Consider the following 23,968-nt stretch of genomic DNA (forward strand, 5'->3'; position numbering starts at 1 on the left):
TTAAATAAAAAATTTTTTTAAACTCTACATCTAAAAAGATGGATCTCTCCCTCCCCTTACCAAACGCTCCAACAAATCATGTAGGTAACAACATACCTGTCTCAGATGTTTTATACACAGAGATGCAAATGTACATTCACAGAGGTGTTCATATGAACCATGAACATGTAAAGGCCATCCATTTGTAATTTTAGAATAAGAGTTTTATTAATTGCTATACTTTGCTCACCAATATGATTTCCAATGGAAAACAAAATGCCCCACCTAAGTTAAAACACTGTCTCAAAATAAATAAGTAAATAAATAAATAAATTTAAAAATTAGGACACTGACTCAAGGGATGGTGCCCTCTTATAGGATCATCAAACGGAGAGAATACCAGCAATAACGAGGCTTCCTGAGGAAAAACACCTGCCATAATAACCCCAAGTTTCTAAAGGAAAAAGAAATGGCAAGCTGCAGGCAGAAAGTCAGCAACCAAGCAGCTGCACAGTACCTGCCCTCTAAGAGACCTTGGACTTGCGCTGGGGGCGGGGGTCCTGAGCAGGAGGAAACTCTGGGCCTGGTGTCCAACAGGAAAAGCTGGGAGAGACTTCCAGGGTAAATGCTGTCCACGGTACACCTCCACACAGGTGTGGACCTCAGCTCTTTTTTTTATTTTAAAGAATTCCCTTTTTTAAATTTTTTATTGATTTCAGAGAGGAAGGGAGAGGGGAAGAGACATAGAAACATCAATGATGAGAGAGAATCATTGACGGGCTGCCTCCAGCACATCCCCTATTGGGGATGGAGCCTACAGCCCAGGCTTGTGCCGGTGACTGGAATCAAACCCGGGACCCTTCAGTCCACAGGCCAATGCTCTATCCACTAAGCCAAATCAGCCAGGGCACCTCAACTCTTTGCTTTGACTGTTCAGTACCCTGAGAAATATCATGTTCCATAATGTTTCTCAGTCATTCATTTAACACAGCGGTTCTCAACCTGTGGGTCGCGACCCCTTTGGCGGTCAAACGACCCTTTCACAGGGGTCGCCTAAGACCATCCTGCATATCATATATTTACATTACGATTCATAACAATAGCAACATTACAGTTATGAAGTAGCAATGAAAATAATTTTATGGTTGGGTCACAACATGAAGAACTGTATTTAAAGGGCCAGAAGGTTGAGAACCACTGATTTAACAGCTTTTTTCCCAGAGTGAATAAAGGCCCATGTGGAATGACATGTTTTTTATGTTACCTAACACAAATGACTTCAGTGTACTTTTAACAATGACACAGAACCAAACCCCTTCCCCCCGCAAAAAACAAAACAAAACAAAACACATTATAACAGAGCAAACAAAATTTCTATGGCCAACAATTTAATTTGGAAGGCCAAATATGTACTCATGAAGGAAATGTAAATATCTGTAAACCAGATAAAGAATTAACTGACAGATTTCTTTGTCTTGGGGGGCGGGGGGTGGGGTGGTATTCTTCTGTGGCTCCCAGCTGATGGCCACCTTACCTGTGCTGGGTAGGGCAGGACATGGGCAAAGAGAGAGCTAGCAAGTACCAAGTAGCCACAGACCAAAATGACACCCCAATCTACGTTTTGATTCTTTGACAATTGATGTGGCGTGCAAGAAAGTGTTCAATAAATACATTTTGAGGAACATGATTAAACAAATAAAGCAACCGACCACTAACTGTTTTTGCTTTTCACATGCACTTGGGTAGACACGCGGACTCTGAAGGAAGACTTCCAGGGAGAGCCAGACTCTGCCATTAAAAATTCATCTCATCCCATGAAAGACTCAGTGCGTGCGGACCTGCAGATCTTCAAGATGCCACCATTTCCAAAACGTCCTTTCAAAGAGATGTTTATACGACGCAGCTCACTCCTGCATAATGTGACTTGGTTGCTAAGTCCTCAGCGACTTCCATAGTATGTGTGAGGGGACTATGCCACTTCCCTCAAGTTGTACAGCTATCTTTTATCAGAGAGAAAAATTCCGACGCTTAAAAGCTCTCAAGGAAATGGACCAAAACATTCTGGAAAAGTCATTCTCTGCAGGGAAGATAAGAAAACCAAGGCTATAACAGGGTGGGCGTAAGGAAATCCACAGGAAAGAAGAATAACAAAATGCAGGAGGGCCTCAGCCCTTTGGGAGAGACTTAAACACACACACACAGGAGCAGGTCTGTCTCCTGGCTGCATACAGGAGCCCGATTGTAAGGCAGACTTTTATTTTGCGGGCTTTCACTCGGGCTGTATATCAAGCATGCCTCCTCCTTCAGCACCACCCTGTCAACACCTTCTACAGACTCCAGACTTCATTTTACAAAGATGCTCCATAGAAGTGATTTAGACTCACAGTCGCCCAAGATCAGTGCTTCCGGTGGCATCCCACCCCGCCCCCATCTTCTGGTAGAAGAAAACGAGGCTCACATTTCCCAAAACCCATAAACCTGTCCGACCACAGGAAGGTCCAGACTTCGAATGCCTCTCGGGCCAACGTTTATCACTCAATAACAGAATGACCCTGTTTCCCTGTGGAGAAACCCTCAGAGCACTCGCATTACACTCCAAAGGGCTTTCCATTCCTGAGCTGTTCGTGTTTCCTGTCTTGGCGCCCAGGAAGTGCCCCTTCCACAGGGCATACACTCCAAAGCCCCCCCGTGGATGCCTGAAACCGCGGTAGCAAACCCGCGGTACCTTGTTTTTCCTATACATACATGTATACAGAGCTACCATAAAGTTCACCTTATAAAGTAGGCACCGTGGCAGATTAACAACAGTAACTAATCAAACAGAACAATTTAACGATAGACGGAAATAAAATGTCTGTGACTGTGGCACTGGTAAGTAAACGGGATGACCTGAACTCAAGCACTGCGGTATCAGCAGTGGGTCTGACCACCCAGACGGCTGCTGAGTGACTAACAGGTGGGGAGCGTCTACAGCGTGAACACACAGGACAAGCGGCAGACAAAGCAGGACGTCAGGAGGTGTCACCACCTTCCTCAGAATGGTTTTGGTACAATAATAAAGGGTGAATATGGGTAGATGATGGATAGATAGATAGATAGATCAATAGATAGGAAATGTTCAATAGATAGATCGATCAATAGATAGGAAATGTTCAATAGATAGACAGATAGATGATAGACAGACAGATAGGAAAAGTTCTGTACCCTTCCCTCCACTGGACTTTGTCTCAAGATGCAAAATCTTTATAAACAGCAAATTCCAAGTCCCACAACTTGACTGTTTCAAGATGCTTTAGCACCAAAATAAATATGACCCCTCAGCATGCTGTATTTATGATCAGTTAATTCAAGAAGACTACAGAGTCTTAGAGAGAAAGCAGAATCCAGGGAATAGAGGACTTGTTTTCACTGAGCTGATCAATGAAAAAGGCGCTCCTGTCCATCACCCTGTTTTTTCTCCCGTCACCACAAGGACTACCGATGTCACACGGCACTGGTACTGATCCTGCCACCAACAGCCTCGAAAAGAACAGGCGGGAGAATACAGCCGGCGGTGTGCTGGAGCCAGCTGTGAGCTTCGGGAACTGTGAACACTGGCTACCAGGCTGCCGGGAGCCTGCAATCAGCTATGGGGGAGTCTTTGTGCATGGAGATCTGTAACACTACAAAGCTGAGAGCGTTTTCAAAAGAGAGAGCCAGTTTCCCCACACACCACTGAAAGCAGTGCTTGGCCGCAGAGGTTCCTGGCACAACACACAATGCAAGGGCAGCAGGACAGAGATGAGGCCTGCCTTCCAGCCCCGGACCCAGACATCCCCACTCACTGACCATGGGAGATAGAGCGAGTCCAGGGATCTCGGCTTTGTGGACTAAAATGTAAGAGACATCACACACATCGCTTTCCGATCCTCTCTGACCTCCCCATCAGAACTGCATGGCTCTGGGTTTGGGTCATACCCACCCTGACGCCTGTGCCCTCTTACAGGAAGCCCATGAAGCCAGCGCTGGGCAGCTCCGAGGCAGACCCATCCCCCTGCATTCGTGAGAGCACTTGCGTCTCATGCCCTTGGCCAAGCAAGCGGCCCACACGTGACCATGGTCCTAAAATTCCCAGGACCCCTTAACTCCTGAGTTACATTTTTCTTTTTCAAGTTCAGTTTGGCCCCACCGGCGTGGCTCAGTGGCTGAGGGTCGACCTCTGAACCAGGAGTTCACAGTTCAATTCCCGGTCAGGGCACCTGCCTGGGTTGTGGGCTCCATCCCCAGTGTGGGCACGCAGGGGGCAGCCGATCAATGGTTCTCTCTCATCATGGATGCTTCTATCTCTCTCTCCCTCTTCCTTCCTTTCTCTGAAACATTTTTTTTAAGTCCCAGAAATCCTCCAGCTGATCCAGGAGGGTCCTGTAGACTTAGGCTAAAGGCCCACAGGGCATTCCTGGCCACACCTGTCAAGCCGGTGCTACTTCTATACCTGGTTCAGCGTACGGCTCATCAGGAGTCCTGTGGGCATGGGCAGACATGAGCAGCCCAGGCTGCGAATAAGATGTAGAAGAAGCGATGCCCCAACACCGGGTTCCTGCCTTGAACCCGGGCCGGCATGCTGAGCCCATTGCACAGTGAGCGCCTTAATCGTAGAAACTGTATCACCCACAAAACCTGGCACAAGAAGCACAGAGGATCTGCTAAAGTAAATTTCCGGGTTTGGTAGAGTCAGGGGTTCATCAACCTGGGGCTGGCCTATGGGCAACCAATGACAGGTCAGTGTTTCTCCCCGAGAAGCAAAGGGTCCCTCTGAACGGCTCTGTGATGGGAGGCGGCAGTGTGGCGGGCACAGCCAGGTCATGAAACGATGCAGATGCCCGGCTGCTCTGCCGAGGCTCTCGCTCCCGGAGGCGAGGCTCCGTAAGCGTCTCCCCATCCGCCCGTCCCGCTCTCAAGATAAAGATGCAGCGGACACATTTAGAGGAAGTATTTAATTGGCAAATGGCAACCGTCCATTTGGACATAACCCGAACAGTGGTGAGGAGAACATCATCCAATTTGTCAGTGAGCTGACAGCCAGATTTTTAAAAATTCAGGCAGAGGGAGTAGAATTTAAAAATAGAGCTTAAGCTTCAAATGGATTCTAGAAAATGATCACGCATGTCCAGTCGAACTCACCGAAACAGAGCTTTAACCGACCGTGGGGGAAGCGGAGGGGTTATCTGGATCCCTCTCCCCATCAAACCAGAGGTGTCTAAACCCTGAAAACAACTCCTGAAGCTCCGAGGAATAGAGGACCCACAAAACCTCGGAACCCAGGCAAGGACTAAAGCCTTCTCCAAACCAGCAACACTCCGAGGCTAAAGACCAGAGGACGCTTCAGGTGCACCATGCCCCAGCATTCAACTGCATGTCCGATCCCCGTGCACCCTTCAGGGCACAGAGTCCCCCTTTTCCTTTAAATGCTCGCTGATCCAACAAACGTGCATTGCACTTGAATTGCGTACTAGGCACTGGGAACCCAAACAAGGTTAAGACGTGGCCAGTCTGTAAACTTGCGTGTACAGCGCAAGGAGAGAGTGTGCTGAGAGCTGTGACCACAGCAGCCCGTCCTAAACACGGACTCTGAGCCCCAAACGCCCGCAATGCAACAGCTCAGCGGGAGGTAGCAGCATCTTTTATCTAAGGGCGAGGCTCTGTGGTCAATTCAACCCGCGTGCTTCTTTTCTCGTGGCGCGACCACTTCTAAAGATAACAATGTGTTGTTTTGGTCAGAAGAAGTGAAGAAACCACAAAGCAAGAGGAGCTTAGAAAAGCAACCCAGGTTCCACTCGGAGGCCCTGGAGAGGCGCGGATGGCCCTGGACATGAGTCAGGGCGGCAAAGCCCAGACCTCAGGGCACTGTTCATAAAAGGAGACTCGCCAGAGGGTGCCCAGCTCAGGAGATGGGTGCTGGGGGGCGTTACTGAGGCAGGAGAGGGGGCAGCCTTGGAAGACCTTAAAGCTCCCAAGGAGGCGTTTTAAACTTGAAACGCTTTACAGATTTGATCAAATTACACTGAGAGACGATCATGTGATTCAGTTTAAGAATTCTTGTTTAGCCCAGCCGGTGTGGCTCAGTGGTTGAGCTAGGAACCAGGAGATCAGGGTTCGATTCCTGGTTCCCGGTCAGGGCACATGCCTGGGTTGTGGGCTCGACCCCCAGTGTGGGGTGTGCAGGAGGCAGCCAGTCAATGATTCTCTCATCATTGATGTTTCTATCTTTCTCTCCCTCTCCCTTCCCCTCTGAAATCATTAAAAATATATTTTTTTAAAAAAAGAATTGTTGCTGGAACCGGTTTGGCTCAGTGGATAGAGCGTCAGCCTGCGGACTGAAAGGTCCCGGGTTCGATTCCGGTCAAGGGCATGTACCTGGGTTACAGGCACATCCCCAGTAGGAGATATGCAGGAGGCAGCTGATCGATGTTTCTCTCTCATCGATGTTTCTAACTCTCTATCTCTCTCCCTTCCTCTCTGTAAAAAATCAATAAAATATATTAAAAAAAAAAAAGAATTGTTTAGTTACATTGCTAGTAAGGAAACGCCTGTTTTTTCATTTCCCAGGGCTGCTGGAACACAGCACACAGACTGGGGGGTTCCAGGGCAGACATGCACTGTCTCCCAGCTCCGGGGCCGGAAATCTGAAACCAGGCGCCCACAGACCCCTCCTCTGAGGACTGTGATGGGGGGGTCGTCCAGCTACAGGTGGCTGCTTTCATGTTCAGATGGCGTCCTATCCGTATTTCACGTCTTCACCCCAATTCCCCCTTCTCATAAGAGTAACAGTCATATGGATTAAGGTGCCTCCCAATGACCTCGTTCTAACTTGATCACCTCTGCAAAGTGAGGTCACATTGTGAAGTACTAGGGTTAGGATATCAACATATGAACTTGGGGGGGGGGGGACATGATTCAACACCACCAACAACAGCTCTATTATAGAGGACAGTCCCAGGCCCCTAAGAATTGCTATTCTAATTGTGAGGTCGGGACCGAGCCACATGAGACCATTCAAGACCAACACCAGAGGGTGTCACGGATTAGAAGCTCCATGTTTTAGGGACAAGTCTTCAGTGGCTCCTGAACATCACAGGTGCACTGAGTTAGGAAATCATAAGGCAACTCTGATCAAATGCTGTGACCGTCTGTCCATCTTGGGTTAAGTAACTTATGAACCTGCTTAGCTTCCTCATCCACGTTCCACCATCCGGGGAGGGGGCATGATGAATCAGCTGCTGCAATCAGTGCTCTAAGCACTACACGGACTATTCCTGGAAAACTCTCTAAATATGAACACATGATCATGAAAACGTGGGAGGGAAGTCCCCAATCGGAAAACTTCACTCCTGCCTTCTTTCCTACTGTCGTTTGGAGCGCTCCTTGATTCTACAAGGTGCCCCGCAGCCACACACACCACCCCCTCCACCCCTCACCTCCCTTAGCCCGCTGGTTCCCGCTGGTCTCTACAGAAACCCGAGGCCTTTCTCAGGGACAGGTGGCCTCACTTCTGCCACCATGCACAGCACACCTCCAGGACTAAGGCGGGCCCGGCCTGTTGTTAGTTGTCCTTGGTGATGATCACTACTCTGCAGTCTCCTCCGCACCCAGCGCAGCCACCAATGTTGCCCAAAAGCATGAGGACACGGCCTCCTGGCTCTCTCCTTGGCTGCTTTTGAGTGACATGTTTTGCTTTCCCACAAATAGCCCAGAGCCTGCTGCCACATACATATTTCTTCACAAGCGGTTCTCTCCAGGGACTTGAACACAGCTGTCTGTCGGCTAGACGTAGAGGAAGACACCGAGAAAGGCAGCATTTTTCCCGCCGTGGGTACCATTCTCCATCTGCTCTGCCCAGGCGCAGGCAGTCACTCCCATCTCTGCGTCGGAGATAAAGCCCTGCCAGTCCCCCATCCCTGCAACACCTCAATCTGCAACTTGGAAAAGCAAGCCCAGCTAATCCCAACATGCCTTCTCCACTTCGAACTCCAAAGACAAGGGTTAGCCCCATACTCTCCCATATGCATTTTATAATCAGGTGTTTAGTGAACTGTTCCACTGAGCAAGTGGCACTCACAGGGTGCAACTGAAAGCAACATTATTCTTTTTTTAAATAAATATTTATTGATTTCAGAGAGGAAGAGAGAGAGATAGAAACATCGACGTTGAGAGAGAACCACTGATGGGCTGACTCCTGCACTGGGGATCGAGCCCACAACCCGGGAATTGAACTGTGACCTCCTGGTTCCTAGGTGGACACTCAACCACAGAGCCATGCCGGCCAGGCAAAGCAAGGTTATTCTGTACCCACTGCCTGCTCTCCCCTGCCAGGCTGGACCAGTTCTTTGCTCGGCACTGCGTAAAATGAGAGCAAGCGCCTAGGTTGTTCTGGTCACTCTGAGATGATGGAAAGTCCTCGGTCACATCAAGTCACAAAAATGTTCGCTCCTGTGCAGAAAAGGTGCAGCCCTGCGCCACGGTCCAGCTCCAAACGTCAGCTAAGAGGAACGCTCTGCCTTGGCTCAGGCTGCGTTCACCAGCACCTTTCCCCACAGTTCGTGTTGGCGTCCTTTTTCCTTAACTCAACACATACTTTCTCTAAAAGCATGGGCTATCCTTGCCAGGGAAGCAGACAGAAATAGAAGAATGGGCTCTTTGCCTGCTAAAACATAACTTCCTCATCATTGTCGTCGTCAACATCTCTTATACTTTGATCAGACAGTCCCGGGCCACGCACCTCATATGCAGCAGAGAGGCCCACGGACAGGCGCTGCACTGGGAAGGGAACAAGGGAATGTGAGAAACAGCAGAACTGAGCATTTGTGTGTGACTGGGAAGAGAAGTCCCTGAACAACGGCGACGGCTTTGCAATAAAAACATTGTGACGGCTTTGCAATAAAAAGCTTGCACTGAGGTACTGCCCTGGCAAAGGGACAGTGTGTACTGCAGGGTTGTTTTACGGTCGACAGTGCCGAAGACGATTTATACAATAAATCCCTATGAGCTTCCATTACAGGAACTGAGTCACCGTCTACTAATCTTCGCCAACGAGATGATGCTCAGAGGGCACAGCAGATGCCCGTGGACCCCGTCCTGGTGTAACCGCAGGAGCCCTCTCGGTCCGAGAGGAGAGACAGAAAGGGCGCCAGCGGAACAGCACGGGGACCTTTCAGACCCGGAGTGTCCGCCCCAGAGGGACCGTGAAACAGGCAGCCTCCAGAAATCCCCAGGGCTGAGCAGAGTTTCAGTTTTAAATGAGAGGGGACCTGTATAGAAGCAGCCCCTAAACCCGCCATCAGGCTAAGACAGGAGTCCGTTCCAACACTGAAGAAAATCCGACTCGGTGGGACTCAAGTCATATTCCGACAGGTTTTCAAAGTCAACTTGACACTCAGAATCCTGGCAGGAACTAACCCAGCACCAGACCCCGCTGCAGAGGAAAGTCCTATTAGATTAGTGATGGCGAACCTATGACACACGTGTCAGAGGTGACACGCGAACTCATTTTTTTGGTTGATTTTTCTTTGTTAAATGGCATTTAAATATATAAAATAAATATCAAAAATATAAGTCTTTGTTTTACTATGGTTGCAAATATCAAAAAATTTCTATATGTGACACGGCACCAGAGTTAAGTTAGGGTTTTTCAAAATGCTGACACGCCGAGCTCAAAAATGTTCGCCATCACTGTATTAGATGCTTTGTTTTTTTCTGTCTATTTTACTGACAACCATGGGCATAATTCCTTAATCCACCTGCACCCTCGGTTTCTCATGTAGCACGAGGCCAGTGGGTGAATGAGCAGTAATTTCCTTCCAAAACCTAAAACCTCTGTGACCTAAGGTTACAATAAATGTCAGCAGACGAATCATATATTTTAACTAAAGGCCCAGTGCACGAAATTCATGCACAGGTAGGGTCCCTAGGCCTGGCCGGCAATCAGGACCAATTCTGGCCTCCCAGCTGCCAGCCGGGGCCTTCGTTCTGCACCAACCCCTGGTGGTCAGTGCACATCATAGCGAGCGATAGAACTCCCAGTCTCCCGGTTGAACTCCCGCAGGGACACTTTGCATATTAGCCTTTTATATATATAGATGATTCCAAATGATAAAAATACAGTACCTCCCTACCAATATTCACGCTCCTTCAATAAGTAATATGGTTTCCTCACCCTTGGGTGAGACTCATGAACAATGAGGTCCCTCCCATGCACAGCGTCACATAATGCAGAGGTGATATTGCTGCTGCTTGTCTGAGCAGTACTGCTGTACTTAGAAAGACATCTTTAGAGGCAATAAGAACGATTGTTTAAAGGAAATTTCATTAGTTTCATGGCACTCTATTCAGGCAAATGAATCACATGATGGACCGGAAAACTGAAAGTCACATCACATGTGCTGACCTGCGAACTTGCTCAGGTCAGCAGCCCCCATGGGCCATGTGCAGGCACGGATCACCTTGTTTACCTCCTGGAAATGGCCCAGGAGTGACAGGTTTGGGCAGTTACAGCAAACAGAAACAATGGCTGTCAAGTGGCCCAACACTAAAAATTTAACCTCTTCCAAATGTTCATTGAATTCTTAAGGCTTTTCTTTCAACATGGAATGGTCTAGCATATTAAAAGCATGCCACAGACATACACTTAAAGAAAAAAATCTATTTGGATGCTGTAAGAAGATAGAAAATAAATACTTAGAATCCTGTTAGTTAACTTAATGTAAATTCTCACTTGGAATTTTCAAGGTTGTTTCTTTTAGGATAGTCTTTCAGTAACATGTTGGCTTCTAATTGTACGTAGCTTAGTGCTATAACTATAGTACCATCAAAAGTAGAACTTATTCCTTAGAGTAAAAGGTTAATTCCTTGACTCATCAATAATTTAATAACAGTTATATTATGAATATGTAAGAACATTTTTCAGAATTTCAAAAACACTGTGGATACTCTTCATGCTAAACTACATGCAACTTCCAGAAAAAACATCTATGACAGCATGAGCAGCAGACACATGATTTTGGAAACGAAAGAACAGGAAAAGACACACACAAAAATGAGAGTATAAAATAGTCAGCATGCTAAATTCAGGAAATTAATTTACATTTATATAAAAATACAGCAATTTCCATACTGAAGATGGAAACCATGGGTAGTCAAACAGGAAGCAAATGGTCAACATATTATATAATAATTTTGGGGGGAAAATACCTAGAATGACAGCCCTTTAATTATAATCTTAAACACAGTTAAACATAGATAGTTCTTTAAAAATTATTTCAGAGAGATTAACTGGGGAATTTATATGCATAACTTGATAGAAAATAAAAATCTTCTTGGACAGAAGAATGCCTAATTCAAATATTACTTGCCACCAGTATGTTAGGGAATAATATATACTAAAGTTTCTTTGGATACACTGAGCTATACAATTTTTTTTTTTAGCATTAACTGTCCAGGAAAGTCTTCCATAACTATTTTGAACACATGGACTTCTGTGTGAATGAAATTTCCAATGTGTGTACTAAAAGACAGGTCTGCCATGGTCTGTGGCTCCAATGCAATGCCGCGAATTCCAACTCTACTCACTGCTGCTGTGCGTCCACAATGTCAGACACTGTCCGTGGTCCTACCTGGGCGTGGCCTCTCGTTCAATCTCCTGAACGCCTTGCAAAGTGTATCCAAAGTATGACACCGCCTAACCCCAGCATGTATTCCTTTTTTATCTTTATTGTTGAAAGTATTACATAGATCCTCCTTTTCCCCCCATTAACCTCTCCCAGCCTGCTTCTGTCCCCCACCCCAGGCCCTCATCACCCCATTGTCTGTTCCCATGGATTATGCATATATGCATACAAGTTCATTGGTTGATCTCTTCCCACCCCATCCTCCTCCTTACCTCTGAGGTTCAACAGTCTGCTCATGCTTCCATGTCTCTTGCAGGGACCATGCAAGGATGTCTTAGGCTTTAGAACAGACCAGCGGAGCAGTCACATTGCTAGCAAGACGTCACATACCTCTACTATGGCAGAGACACTGACTGCTCGCTAAATGGCTAAGGGTGTCTCCCGTTTCCCAGGCCCCTGGCAGTTGGGCAGATCCTGAAGCTCACGCCGAAAGACGGCCCTGAGCAGGAGTGAAAATGTCACCGAGAGGCCATAGCATTGGGGAGCTGGTGTAAGAGTCCCCAGCGCTCTCTCCCCTTGACACCTGCCTCAGGAGGTTTTGTGTTCCAGACGGTGTAGTGACAAGCTGGCCGAGCCTCCCATCACCCAATTTGGCAAAAATCAAGAGGGTGGTGGCCCTGCATCACTACATGACAGGACAAAGCAAGACCCTGCCGACCCATGCTGGCCACCAGCATCAGCAATGAATCATCTTTTGTTCCCTAAGCCACTGAGGCTTCGGGATTAGCTCATTGCTACAGCACAGGCCGACCTATTCTGACTAATACCGGGTTGGGCAAACATTCTAGTAGGTTTACATTGTGATATGGGAAACAGTTTCATCTTGTATTATCACTTATTATTGTATGACTTTCCGTAAGAACAACTGTAAACCTACTTTTGCCCCACCCTGTATAACTAGGTAACAGAAAGTACTTCGGAGTGAGGTTGTGCCAAAACCATTTCATGCGCAAAGCTCTTATGTTCTAAAAACATTCTTAAACAGCAAAGGCCTGACCCAAAGCAACTTTTCCTTGGCAGCAATCGTGTAAAATGCCTCATGAGCTCCAGAACGGACACACTCTTCGCTGCATTTGACAGCTATTCTGAAAACCACATGCCCAGCACATGAATTCTTTGTTCCCTTTGATTGACTTTCGGATGAAACTACAGTTTTCCCATTACCTTGAAAATCCTGTTGGTTTAGAACCTACAGAATACTCAAGTTTACGCACTGCATTGTTGAGCATTCATCCTTTAAGAGTTATGTGATTCCGCGTGCTTTGTGTCATAGGAATGGATTTTGCTTTCTGTTACCAGAAGGGGACACCTTAATGTGGAAATCTCTTCTTGTGTTTCATTCTGTGGGTGAGCTTATCCTTCAGCTTAAGACTCCCAGGAAATGCCTTTATGATTGTTACTAATGGCCAAAATAATGACAAGAGTTTACAATCAGCAGTACCTGACCGTGAGCCCCACAGCTTTAGCACATTATCTTACTTAATTCTCATGATATTGGTACTTTTTAAAATAATATATTTTTAAAATATATTTTATTGATTTTTTACAGAGAGGAAGGAAGAGGGATAGAGAGTTAGAAACATCGATGAGAGAGACACATCCATCAGCTGCCTCCTGCACACCCCCTACTGGGAATATACCCGCAACCAAGGTACATGCCCTTGACCAGAATCGAACCTGGGACCCTTCAGTCCGCAGGCTGATGCTCTACCACTGAGCCAAACTGGTTAGGGCTAAAAAATATATTTTTATTGATTTTTTTTTTTTAGAGAGAGAGGAAGGGAGAGGGAGAGAAACATTGATGTGAGAGTGAAACATCAATCAGCTGCCTTCTGCACACCCCCTACTGGGGACTGAACCTGCAACCCTGGCATGTGCACAACATTTTGGTGCATGGGACGATGCCCAACCGACTGAGCCACACCAGCCAGGGCCTATTGGTACTTACCTTAGTCTTTTTTTCTTATAGGTTAAGACACTGTGGTTTTAAAGATTACACAATTCACTCAGCTAGTAAGCAGTTTGGATTTACTAGTCTGTCTGACTACAGAGCCTGCGCTCCTAACAGCTGGTAACAGAACTTCTCCAAGTGTGCTGCATGCAAGAGAGGACTGTCCCTCACACAGAAGACTTTTCCCGAGCCTTACTGCTCAGGACAGCGTCAGGGCAGATAATCACTCGTTTTGTTTTCATCAGGTGGTTTAGAAAAACAGTAACAGTCCCGGTGATAATCCAGTATTGCAACGATCATGAAGGTGTTGAGCAGATAACTACAGGATAGAAAACAATGGACTACGTGTTTCACCACAGAGAGGAAGCAGTGAAGACTGGGACACCAAATACAAGTCCCAGCCTCGAATGCCTCCAACTAGCTGTATGGCATCACCCTTCCGGATCTTAGCTTTTTAAGGTTTTTTTTGTTGTTGTTGTTAATCTTACCAGAGGATATTTTTCCGTTGATTTTTTTTTTTTAAGAGAGAGGGAGATGGGGAGAGGGAGGGAGAGGGGGAGGGGGAGGGGGAGGGGAGAGGGAGAGAGAAACATTGATATGAGAGAGAACAGGGCCAGGGATTGAGCCTACAATGAGGTACATGCCCTTGACTGGAATCAAACCTGGACCCTCCAGTCCACAGGCTAACACTCTATACACTAAGCCAGGGGTGGGCAAACTTTGTGACTCGAGGGCCACAATGGGTTCTTAAACTGGACCGGAGGGCCGGAACAAAAGCATGGATGGAGTGTTTGTGTGAACTAATATAAATTCAAAGTAAACATCATTACATAAAAGGGTACGGTCTTTTTTTTTTTTAGTTTTATTCATTTCAAACAGGCCGGATCCAGCCCGCGGGCCGTAGTTTGCCCACGGCTGCACTAAGCCAACCCGGCTGAGGCCTGGATCTTAGTGTTTATCCATAAAATATCAGCTAATGCGTTGGGATTTTAGATCTATAAAATATATGATTTTAGAATATGCCTTTGAAATAAGAGGCACCTCTATTTTTTTATATCCTTTATGTACTCATGCTCCCCTCCACTTATCTATTAAACTTGTACCTGTGCGCAATAGAAATAAAAAAGTAAATAAATGAAATATAGGATCTTAAAGCCTTAGCTAACGATTGTGACCTTACCTTATTTTACTAACCAAATGCAAAGATATATGAAAGATGTCATAGGCTATTACCAGCCATGCTATTTTTTTAAGGCAGAGTCAAAATACAGTTGTTTTGCCACTCATCTTTGAAGATACCATGGACACGTGGGCACTGAGATGTGCACTCCAAGTGTGGTCCAGGCAAATGCTGGTCAACTGCACGTGACGGGGCCCCTGACAAGATAAGAAGCTGCGCCAGAATATGAAATACCCACATCAAGCCCATTATTTAGTGTAGACCATTTTTAATAGCAAGGTTTTCTAACTAAGTGAAGCAGTTACACCGACCCACATTCTGGAGAAAGCTTCTTATCTAGCGACAAACTGATGGTAGACCAGCACCCTGAGTCGCACAGGTGTACAGCACAGGTTATACTTCTCATTGTCACAGTGTGCGTCCTCCTCGCGCTGTTCACGTGTTTGAAGTCGCCTGCAGATGAGAAATGGCAACTGAAGCCTTTAGAAGTGTTTTCCTTCTGAGTGGTCAGAAAAACCAGCCCACGACCCAGCATTCGGAGGAATCAGAGTGTGAGCCCGAATCGATGTCATATGCTCGGCCTCCTGCTTGAAGGGTGTCTGTCTGACTTTCAGGGAAAGCGATTGAGCTGGGCACCTTAGCTAACGGTTTGGCTCTTGTTACTTAGCGAGCTGAGGAGGCAGCGATGAGTAGCACTGTCAAATGCGAGGGGGCAAGTCTCATGTGCAAGACCAACGATAAACCATAACGCTGGTGATTTCCAACAACCACACCCAGGGCACGAATTGCTGCAGTGTGGAGCTCCAGGGCTATCATATGGCTACACTGCAAGTCTCGGGGTCTCTGTGAGAAACGGTAATTAGCATCCGCTTCCAGAGCCATGTTTACACCCAAAGTTTCCCCAGATGGTGTCTTGATACTTTCAACTGCTTTTCTTTGTATTCCCAGCAGGACCTATGTACTGCCTGAAACGGCTAGAGGAAGATGGATGTGTCTGATCCAGGAGGATCTATTTTTCCTTCCAGATTCGTAGTGCTGAAAGTCAGCTGGAGTGAGTTATATAGTGTAGACTATAACAATTCGCCAAACAAAACCAAAACTCAGAGGGAGGAGGGTGGGGGACATCTGTAATAGCATCAACAATAAAAAATAAATAAATAAACTCAGACTGTAGAGGCAGAAACGCTAAGCCAAGAGAAACACAATCAAAATGCAGAGCGTGCCAATAAGCGACACCTTGCCAGTGCGATGCTCGACCCAGCCCTTCCCCTTGGGAACTGCTTTCTATAGAGACCACTCTCTGTTCCACAAATAAAGCTAAGCATTGCTAGGAGACAGCCCAGATTCTCAGGACACAACCTAAGGGGAGCGGCTGCTTCCCACCACGAGGTATAGAAATCTGAAGCTATTCCTGACGTCCGTGCTGCTGTTATGAAACCTGCACTCAGCACATCTATTTCACGGAGCGCTCAAGAGCTGTTCTGCCCTGGCACCCTTAAATCTGACATAACCGGGACCCCAAAACTCTTTTCCGCCTCCCGGCCTTGCGTTTTTCCCTGTTCTTTCAGGTCTTCTCCAAATGTAGCAGCACCTCACCTGTCTTCATTTCATAATGCCCAAGAAAACGTGCATGTTTTTATGACTCCTTTGAAAGATCCTTCCGATTATTAGTAGTCCTATTCAGTTTTTCAAAGTTTCCCCACGACTTGGAGTTACTGTTTGCAAAGCAGTTTTTGCTTTGCCTTTTTCAAAACAACTTAGCGGTTTTCACCTATATCCAAGCTTCCCCACGTGCTCTCCCTGAAGCAGTAACTACCAAGGCAGCCCGCTCACCCTTCGCCCTGCCTGTAAAAGCAACTGGCACATCTCCTTTGCCTTTCTCGTCTTTCTGTACAGCCACCCCAGCAGCTCAGGTAGGAATAACTGCTGGGATGAGAAAGCCCCATGAATTAGCACTTAAACAAAGAGGGGAAGACTTTCGCGCATACAGCAAGAACTTTGGAGCGCCAGCCCAAGCTCTTTCTAATGTTCTGTTATGCATCCTTAGCCTGTATTCCTCTTGATTGATGCCTTATGGTTGCCACATAGATACAAGTTAAGCTAGTACATCCTGCCCCGGCTGGCGTGGCTCAGTTTGTTGGGCATCGTCCTGTGCACCAAAAGGTTGCTGGTTTGATTCCCGGCCAGGACACATGCCTGGGTTTCGGGCTCGATCCCCAATTGGGGGCATGCAGGAGGCAGCAGATAGATGATTCTCTCTCATCAAAGTTTCTATCTCTCTGTCCCTCTCCCTTCCTCTCTCTCTAAAATCAATAAAAGCATATTTTTTTTAAAAAAAAGAGATTTATGTCCCAATTCTACTTTCTGAGCTCAATCCTTAGATTAATTCCAGATTTAAAACTCTGACTCTATTTCTGCCTCCAGAAAACTATACATAAGAACACAAATACTTTGTGGCTTTGGTCACCCAGAGATAAAATGAATTCCTTATTTCCTTCTGGAATTAGTCTAGCCAGAGAAACATAACAAGTGGGGTGGGGAAACAAGAAGGAAGGCAGGGCAGAAAGTCTGGAGTAACAGGAGTCAATGTCTTAAGCGATTCTAGCATCTCACAGATTAAATCATTCACACCCACGAAAAATCATCCCATATAAAGAAATAAAACTGATTATGTCCCAAAGAAATCTATAATAATAAAAGCGTAATATGCAAATCAACTGAACAGCAGAACGACCATCTGGATCACCTTTCAGAAGACCACGCTATGACACCCGCTGGCACCAGGCCAGCCAAGGCGGGTGCAATGCGATTGGTTGGGGGCCCAACCATTGCCCCATGATTGCCCTGCAGAGGGAGGCCCAAGCCACCAACCAGTGAGGTGCGGTGGGTGGGCAGGGCCTCCCTCTGCAGGGGCAATCCATCGTGGGGCTCCCAGACTGTGAGAGGGCATAGGCTGGGCTGAGGGAACTCCCCATCCCAGTGCATGAATTTCATGCACCAGGCCTCTAGTATCACATAAAAAAGCATTTAAGAAAACACAGTGTGCTATTTGTAGTCTCATACTAAGCATTGCGAAATCTAAAATAAGAGGGAAGGAAAAAGCATTATGAGAAGAGTTAAAAAAAAAAAAAAAAAAGTTTATAAAATCCAAAAGGGTGGAATTACATAAAAACCAAAAGAGTTACTGCCAAAAAGTAAAATATTTTGTGAACCTAACAGGTACCATAAATGAAAATATCATGTTTACGTCATGGACCTGCCTCTCACTTTGAAAGTGTATTTAAACGCACTTGGGGGAAATGCTGACCGCTGAAGACTTTCCCCCTGTTGTCATAAGAGAGAGAGAAAAAAGAAAAAGTCATTGATGTTTTTTGTTGTCTTAGATTTCCTGCTATCCAGCATGATTATACATTTAGAGATACAACAGTAAATACAAACTAATTAATTTAAAACTCCTGGTCCCGGAGAAAGACAAAGCAAGTGGGTTTAACATGAATATGATTTCAACAAGGATGTCTGTCACTTTGCCTCAAACAGGGTTTCCCAACAGTGGCCGTGGGGACAGTTGAGGGCAGGTAAGCCTTGGTTGTGAGGGGCTGTCCTCCGCGCCTCAGTAGATTTAGCAGCATCCCTGGTCTCCCATTTCCCCCGCCAGCTGTACCAACCAGAAACGTATCCAGACATCGCCAAATGTCCTCTGGGAGCAGAATCGCCCCTGGTTGAGAAGCACTGCCATAAACCAATCTTTTCCCCCTAATTTATTTATTACAAAAGCCCCCCAAAATGCTCAGTTTATAATCTACATGGAAAGCAATGAAGTCTTTCTAATAAAATAACGAATGTTAATTTTTTTTTTTAATTCCCTTCATTCAGTGAACAAGTTCCCCAATGCTGGGGAATGTTAGATTTCACTGTCAATTTGATTTAGCTTTCCTACTGGCTGGTGAGAAAGTTTTGACCTTTGCTTTCCAATAAGCAGACTTCATACTTTGTCGGACACATTATTCATCACTCACCTACCTATGAATACAAATTAGCTAAAGAGAGCTGGGACTCGTTTATAAAAACACAGAGCAGCCTACTTCTAACTCATATGTTAGAAGAATATGACACTTTCTTCACCTCATGGACCAGGGACACATGAAAGAATTCTGGACTCATACTCTAGACTGCACGTTGTTCTTAATGAAATTCAACCTCAGGAAACACAGAGCAGTTTCTCAGATCAGTTACCTAACTCTAGATTGTCTTTTCCATCCATTTAAAAATACCCATAAATGCCAGCAGCCCCCTCTTTCCAAAGTGGAACTATTCCTCAAGGGTAATAGGAAGTTTAAAAAAAGAAAAAAAACTGTAAAACCTGCAGATTTGGGAATTTAATTAGGAGAGAGATGTGACCACAGACTTCCTATCAGCAAAGGTACCTATACTGTTGTCTCTCCTCCTCCGACCAGGAAGAAAGGACTCCCGGCCCCGCTGCCTTCATTGACCCGTGTGAGCGTGTCTACAGGAGAAAATACAGAAGAGCACAATGTCGCAGAGACGCGCAAGGCCCGGGCGCAGCAGGCCCGCGGCGTGACTCACCGATGTGATACAGCCCGATCCAGTCGCTGGGGTCCACCTCCTCCTTGATGTCCCAGAAGATGATGAGGTTCTGGGCGCGGCCCAGCGTGTACTCGTACATGCTGGCCGTCAGGCTGGAGCGGCTCTCGGAGGTCACCAGGTCCGTGTCGCTGTTGGCCCGCTGCAGGGCCATGTTCTCGGGCCGGGAGCCCTGGGCGAGGCTCTGCAGGTTCTCGGGGCTCAGCGTGTAGCGCATCTGGGGGTTCCGCCGCCGCACGAAGAGCAGGTGCTCCCGGGCCGAGCCGGCCATCCCGGCCGCCTCTCCGAGGGTGGCTTCCTACACAGCTGGGGACAGGCAAGCACACAGCGTTAGGGCTGCAGCACAGGACTTAGGGCTAAGCTCCCCGACACAAAGCCTTGGGTGAGCGCCGGGCTCTAATCCCGGCTTCAGAACTAAGCCCAGACTCCACCGTCAGCTGATGGCGTCAGAGGCCGCTGAGGTCAGAGGATGGCAAGGCCCTCGACCTCCCTCCGCCCAGCTCCTCCCAGCCAGTCAGGAAGCAGGGGTTTCTCCACCATCCCTGTAGGGGTGTCCTCTCTCCTGCAGAAACAGCATCCTCTCCTCCACCACCCACCACCCCCACACCCCCCATCACGTAAGTATTTGCTGCTGCTATTACATTTCAAAATAGCAGGACACAAAAATCTGGCACATGCAAACAGCTGAAATAGACCACTGAGGACAAGTTCATTTGCTTGGTTTCCTTCGCATGGGAACATAACTCACTCAAGTCTCTTTCAGGAGCCCCTCCCGTAACCACAGAGGCCGTCATAGTTAAAACTACAGCACCCGGCACACACGGCACTTACTCTTTCTAAGACATTCACAAATACATACAAGTTATTTATTTCTTTATTTAATTTATCTTTACAGTTGAAAGTTTTACAGATGTTCCCCTTTTTCCCCACAAAGACCCCCACCACCCCATACCCGCCATTCCCCCTCCCCAGGCCTTCACTGCACCATTGCCCGTGTCCAGGGTTATGCATATATGCATATAAGTTCTCTGGTTACTGTCTTCCCACCCATCCCCGCCCCCTCCCCTCTGAGATTCGTCAGTCTGTTCCATGCTTCCATGTCTCTGGATCTATTTAATCTCACTTATATGTGGAACCTAATGAACAAAATAAACCGACGAATGAAATAGATACCTACACAAGTTATTTGCAAATCTTTTTTTAAAATATATTGCTTTATTGATTTCAGAGAGGAAGAGGGAGAGAGAGAGAGAGCAACATCAATGATCAGAGAGAATCACTGATTGGCTGCCTCCTGCATGCCCCCTATGGGGATCGAGCCGCAACCCGGGCATGTGCCCTTGGCCGGAATCAAACCTGAGACCCTTCAGTCCACAGGCCGACGCTCTATCCACTGAACAAAACTGGGGCTAGGGCATAAGTCTTGAGTTTATAAGTCAATCGCTTCATATATTTACATTTCACCCAGCCTGGATAGATTCACCTACTAAATGGAGGTAACGTTCATGTGCCATGCAAGACCATGGTGACGAGAGAAAAATCGTGCTCATAGGGAATAGAGTCAGTATCATCATCATAATTACGTATGACATGGTTACTGGGCTTCTTGTGATCTCTCTGTGAGGTATATAAATGCTGAATCACTATGTTATGCACCTGAAACTAATACTGTATGTCTATTATAATCCTCTAAACATTTTTTAAAAGCAACTACTGTTATTTTAATAGGAAGATATTATAATCACTGAATTAATGCCTTATTTAGTTTGGAGTAGCTCTCTCTGGCTTAGAGTCTGGGAAGAGTAACACTAGGACTTGAAAAACAGATAACAGAAGTTAAACGCTAAAGACACCCCAATAAATTTAATTTTTTTAAAAAGGAAACAATAAAAAGAAGACCATCTTTACACACGAAACACACTATCAGCTCTCCCTAGTGCTGGCTGATCCAGTGCTCAGTACAAAGGAGAAAAGCAGCCCGTCCTTGCCGCGCCCCCCTAGTCAACGTGGCTTCCAGCTCCCAGAGCTCAGACATCAGCTGCACCAGGATCCACGGGCCTTTGAGTTACACAGCTCGTGACTCAGCCACAGCGGTTAAGGAACTGTTTCTGCATAAAAATGTAATTCCGACTTCCTAACAAGCCATTCGTCAAAGGACTTTTGGAGCCCACCTCTCCCGAACTGGTGACTGCACGCGGTGAGGTGCGAGGTTAGAGAGAGATGGGAGGAGGAGGAGGAGGAGGGTCTGCGGCACAGAACGGGGAGTCAGTCAGTGGGAACCTCACCAAGAGTAACGGGCAGAGACCACCCCAGGGTCTTGAGCAGAGGAGTCCGCTATGAAGCTTACGCCTGGGAAACTTGATCTGAGCACGTAGTAGGGGTGATGGTCGGAGGAGGAAAGCAGAGGTGGGGAGCCAATTAGCAGCTACCTGGTTCAAGGCATCTGGCACTGAATTCTAAAGAATGGACTTCAGTTACACAAAAAAGGGAATAGCACTCAGGAATATTTTTTTTTTTAAAAAAAGAGCCCAAAGACTTGGCAACAGATTGAATACAGGGGGTAAAAGTGAAAAAGAAATTAGGACTAAATTCTGGATTTTGCATCTAAGGGACAACAGAATCCCAGAAACGTTGAGAAGGCTGGGAAAACTCAATCCCGTGTTGGGTGAGTTTGCAGTCACTGCACTATATCTCAGTAACTATGTCCCAGAGACTCCCGTGAGGGTGGGCGCGAGTTCCTGGTTAGCAGGAGGCCAGGGATAAAACCAATATTCAGATGTAAGTTTCTGCTTCATAACGGCCTCAGTATTTACTAATTAAAACTGACCCTGCCAATGAATCTCTAAAAGGCTTATTAGGTAAGTGTTTAAAAACCTCATTCGGATATTTCACTCTACACAGCTTAGATCAACAGAAAATAAATAAATAAAGTCAGAATGCGTAGATGACAGTGAGCGGCTATTACCAAACCTGCTTTGGAAAATTTCATTTTTCCCTTATAGGAAAGGTAATGTCCAACACCATGCAAAAATGAATTTGCAAAGTCTCATAAAAATGAAAAAAAAAATCAAACCACTTTAAATTTTATAGTTCAAAATTGTAGTCTAGAACTACCTTAATCAATGCAATGTTCGCATATGAAAATATTAGTGCTACTCAACCAACCAGAATGGCTGCTTTTTTTCATTTTTTCCTACTGGAATCTAAAAATTCTGATTGGCTTCTTGGCTTCATACCTACGCCTTCTGCAATGAGAAAGGCAAATTTTCTTCAGCATATTATCCATGCTCTTCTGAAAAGCTCAGAAGATAAACCATGTAGTCATCCCCACCGTATCTGTTAAACAGAAAGCAGTTCTTCAAAGCTCTTAGATAACCCTCCGGACACCATTTCCCAGGAGGCAGCTCTCCCAAAAGCCCTCCCTCTCCTACCTGTGATGAGGGCTGCACTGCGCTGCCCCTCCCAGCACAGACACCAGCCTCCGCAACACGGAGCACGCTACCCCTTGACTTCCAGAGGTCAAGGGAGATGCAATTACTAAGCAAACTGCAAAACACCTGAGTAAACAACTTCATGCCCAAAGCAGCAGCTTTTGTTTAGAAGACACAGGCGGCAGCAGATGACAAAGACACGGAGCAAGGGTTTTTACTTAAAATACTTTCACTAAAGCGTTTGGAGGTCAATGTCAATTCACTAAGCCTCACCTGAAGGGAACATGTTCAAGATCAAGTGATTTTTACAGACTGGAAATGCAGCCCAGATCTTAACCTATGCTGGACATTGATAAATAAAACCAATAATAATAATTAGCATCCTGTTTCACCATTCAAATTCCAAAAACACCCACCCCCCACACACACACACATGCGCACACACACACGCGTGTGCGCGCGCACGCACAACCTTGTTCAATTCCACTATGCTTCAAACTCCATGTGTGTTTTACTACATAAATGAGAGAAAAAAGGGGGAACAACTATTTTGATGTCAAAAGACACTAAAGACCGTTTGCCTGCAGAAAGGAGGGGTGTGAGAGACCTAGGAAAGCAGAGACCCATCATGCCAGCTGGCATCTGAGACTAAGAAATCCATTCCCAAACTGCCCGGTGGGTGCACTGTGCCCACTGCTCAGAGAAAGCACAGTGACTCCTCGGTGTGTGTCACACATAATCGCAACCAGTGCTTAGCTTGCCCGGCAGGAGGTGCTGGTAAAACCCTTAAGGCCAGAAGCATTTCTCCTAGACAGCCTGCCAGTCCACGCCCATGACTTCAGGGCACTGGACAGGGAGCCTGGGCTGACGGAGGCCGCCCTCACGTCTCCCTCGAGGTGGGACGTGTCAGAAAGCGCAATTTCCCCTCCAGGCCAGTGCCCTTTGAGAAAAGGCTCTTCTCCCGGCAATTTTTTCAAATGACACCTGATGAGCCACAACTCTACAGAAACTGAAGGCGGTGGGAGAGAAGCGGAGCCTCAAAAAGAAGTGAGCTGTTCCTAGAAGAGGAAATGAACGCTGGGCAAAAAATAAAGGAAAATGAAAAAACACTAACAAAATGTCAGCA

General features: G+C 46.5%; 1 protein-coding gene across 14 annotated transcripts in view; it reads right to left on the bottom strand.

Annotated features, from left to right (window-relative positions):
- The window catches only part of HECW2 (HECT, C2 and WW domain containing E3 ubiquitin protein ligase 2), a 258,411-nt gene that overhangs the window by 158,012 nt on the left and 76,431 nt on the right, over nucleotides 1-23,968 (bottom strand). For all 14 annotated transcript variants that reach the window (XR_004969635.1, XR_004969634.1, XR_004969636.1 and 11 more), the window contains exon 2: nucleotides 19,394-19,717. Coding sequence is in view for 10 of the 14 variants with exons in the window: in XM_036320850.1 (XP_036176743.1) it covers nucleotides 19,394-19,682 (289 nt within the window). In the remaining 4 variants the exon portion in view is untranslated. The remainder of the gene's footprint in view (nucleotides 1-19,393; nucleotides 19,718-23,968) is intronic.

Source organism: Myotis myotis, unplaced genomic scaffold (genome assembly GCF_014108235.1).
Source record: "Myotis myotis isolate mMyoMyo1 unplaced genomic scaffold, mMyoMyo1.p scaffold_m19_p_8, whole genome shotgun sequence".
Classification (NCBI taxonomy): Eukaryota; Metazoa; Chordata; class Mammalia; order Chiroptera; family Vespertilionidae; genus Myotis; species Myotis myotis.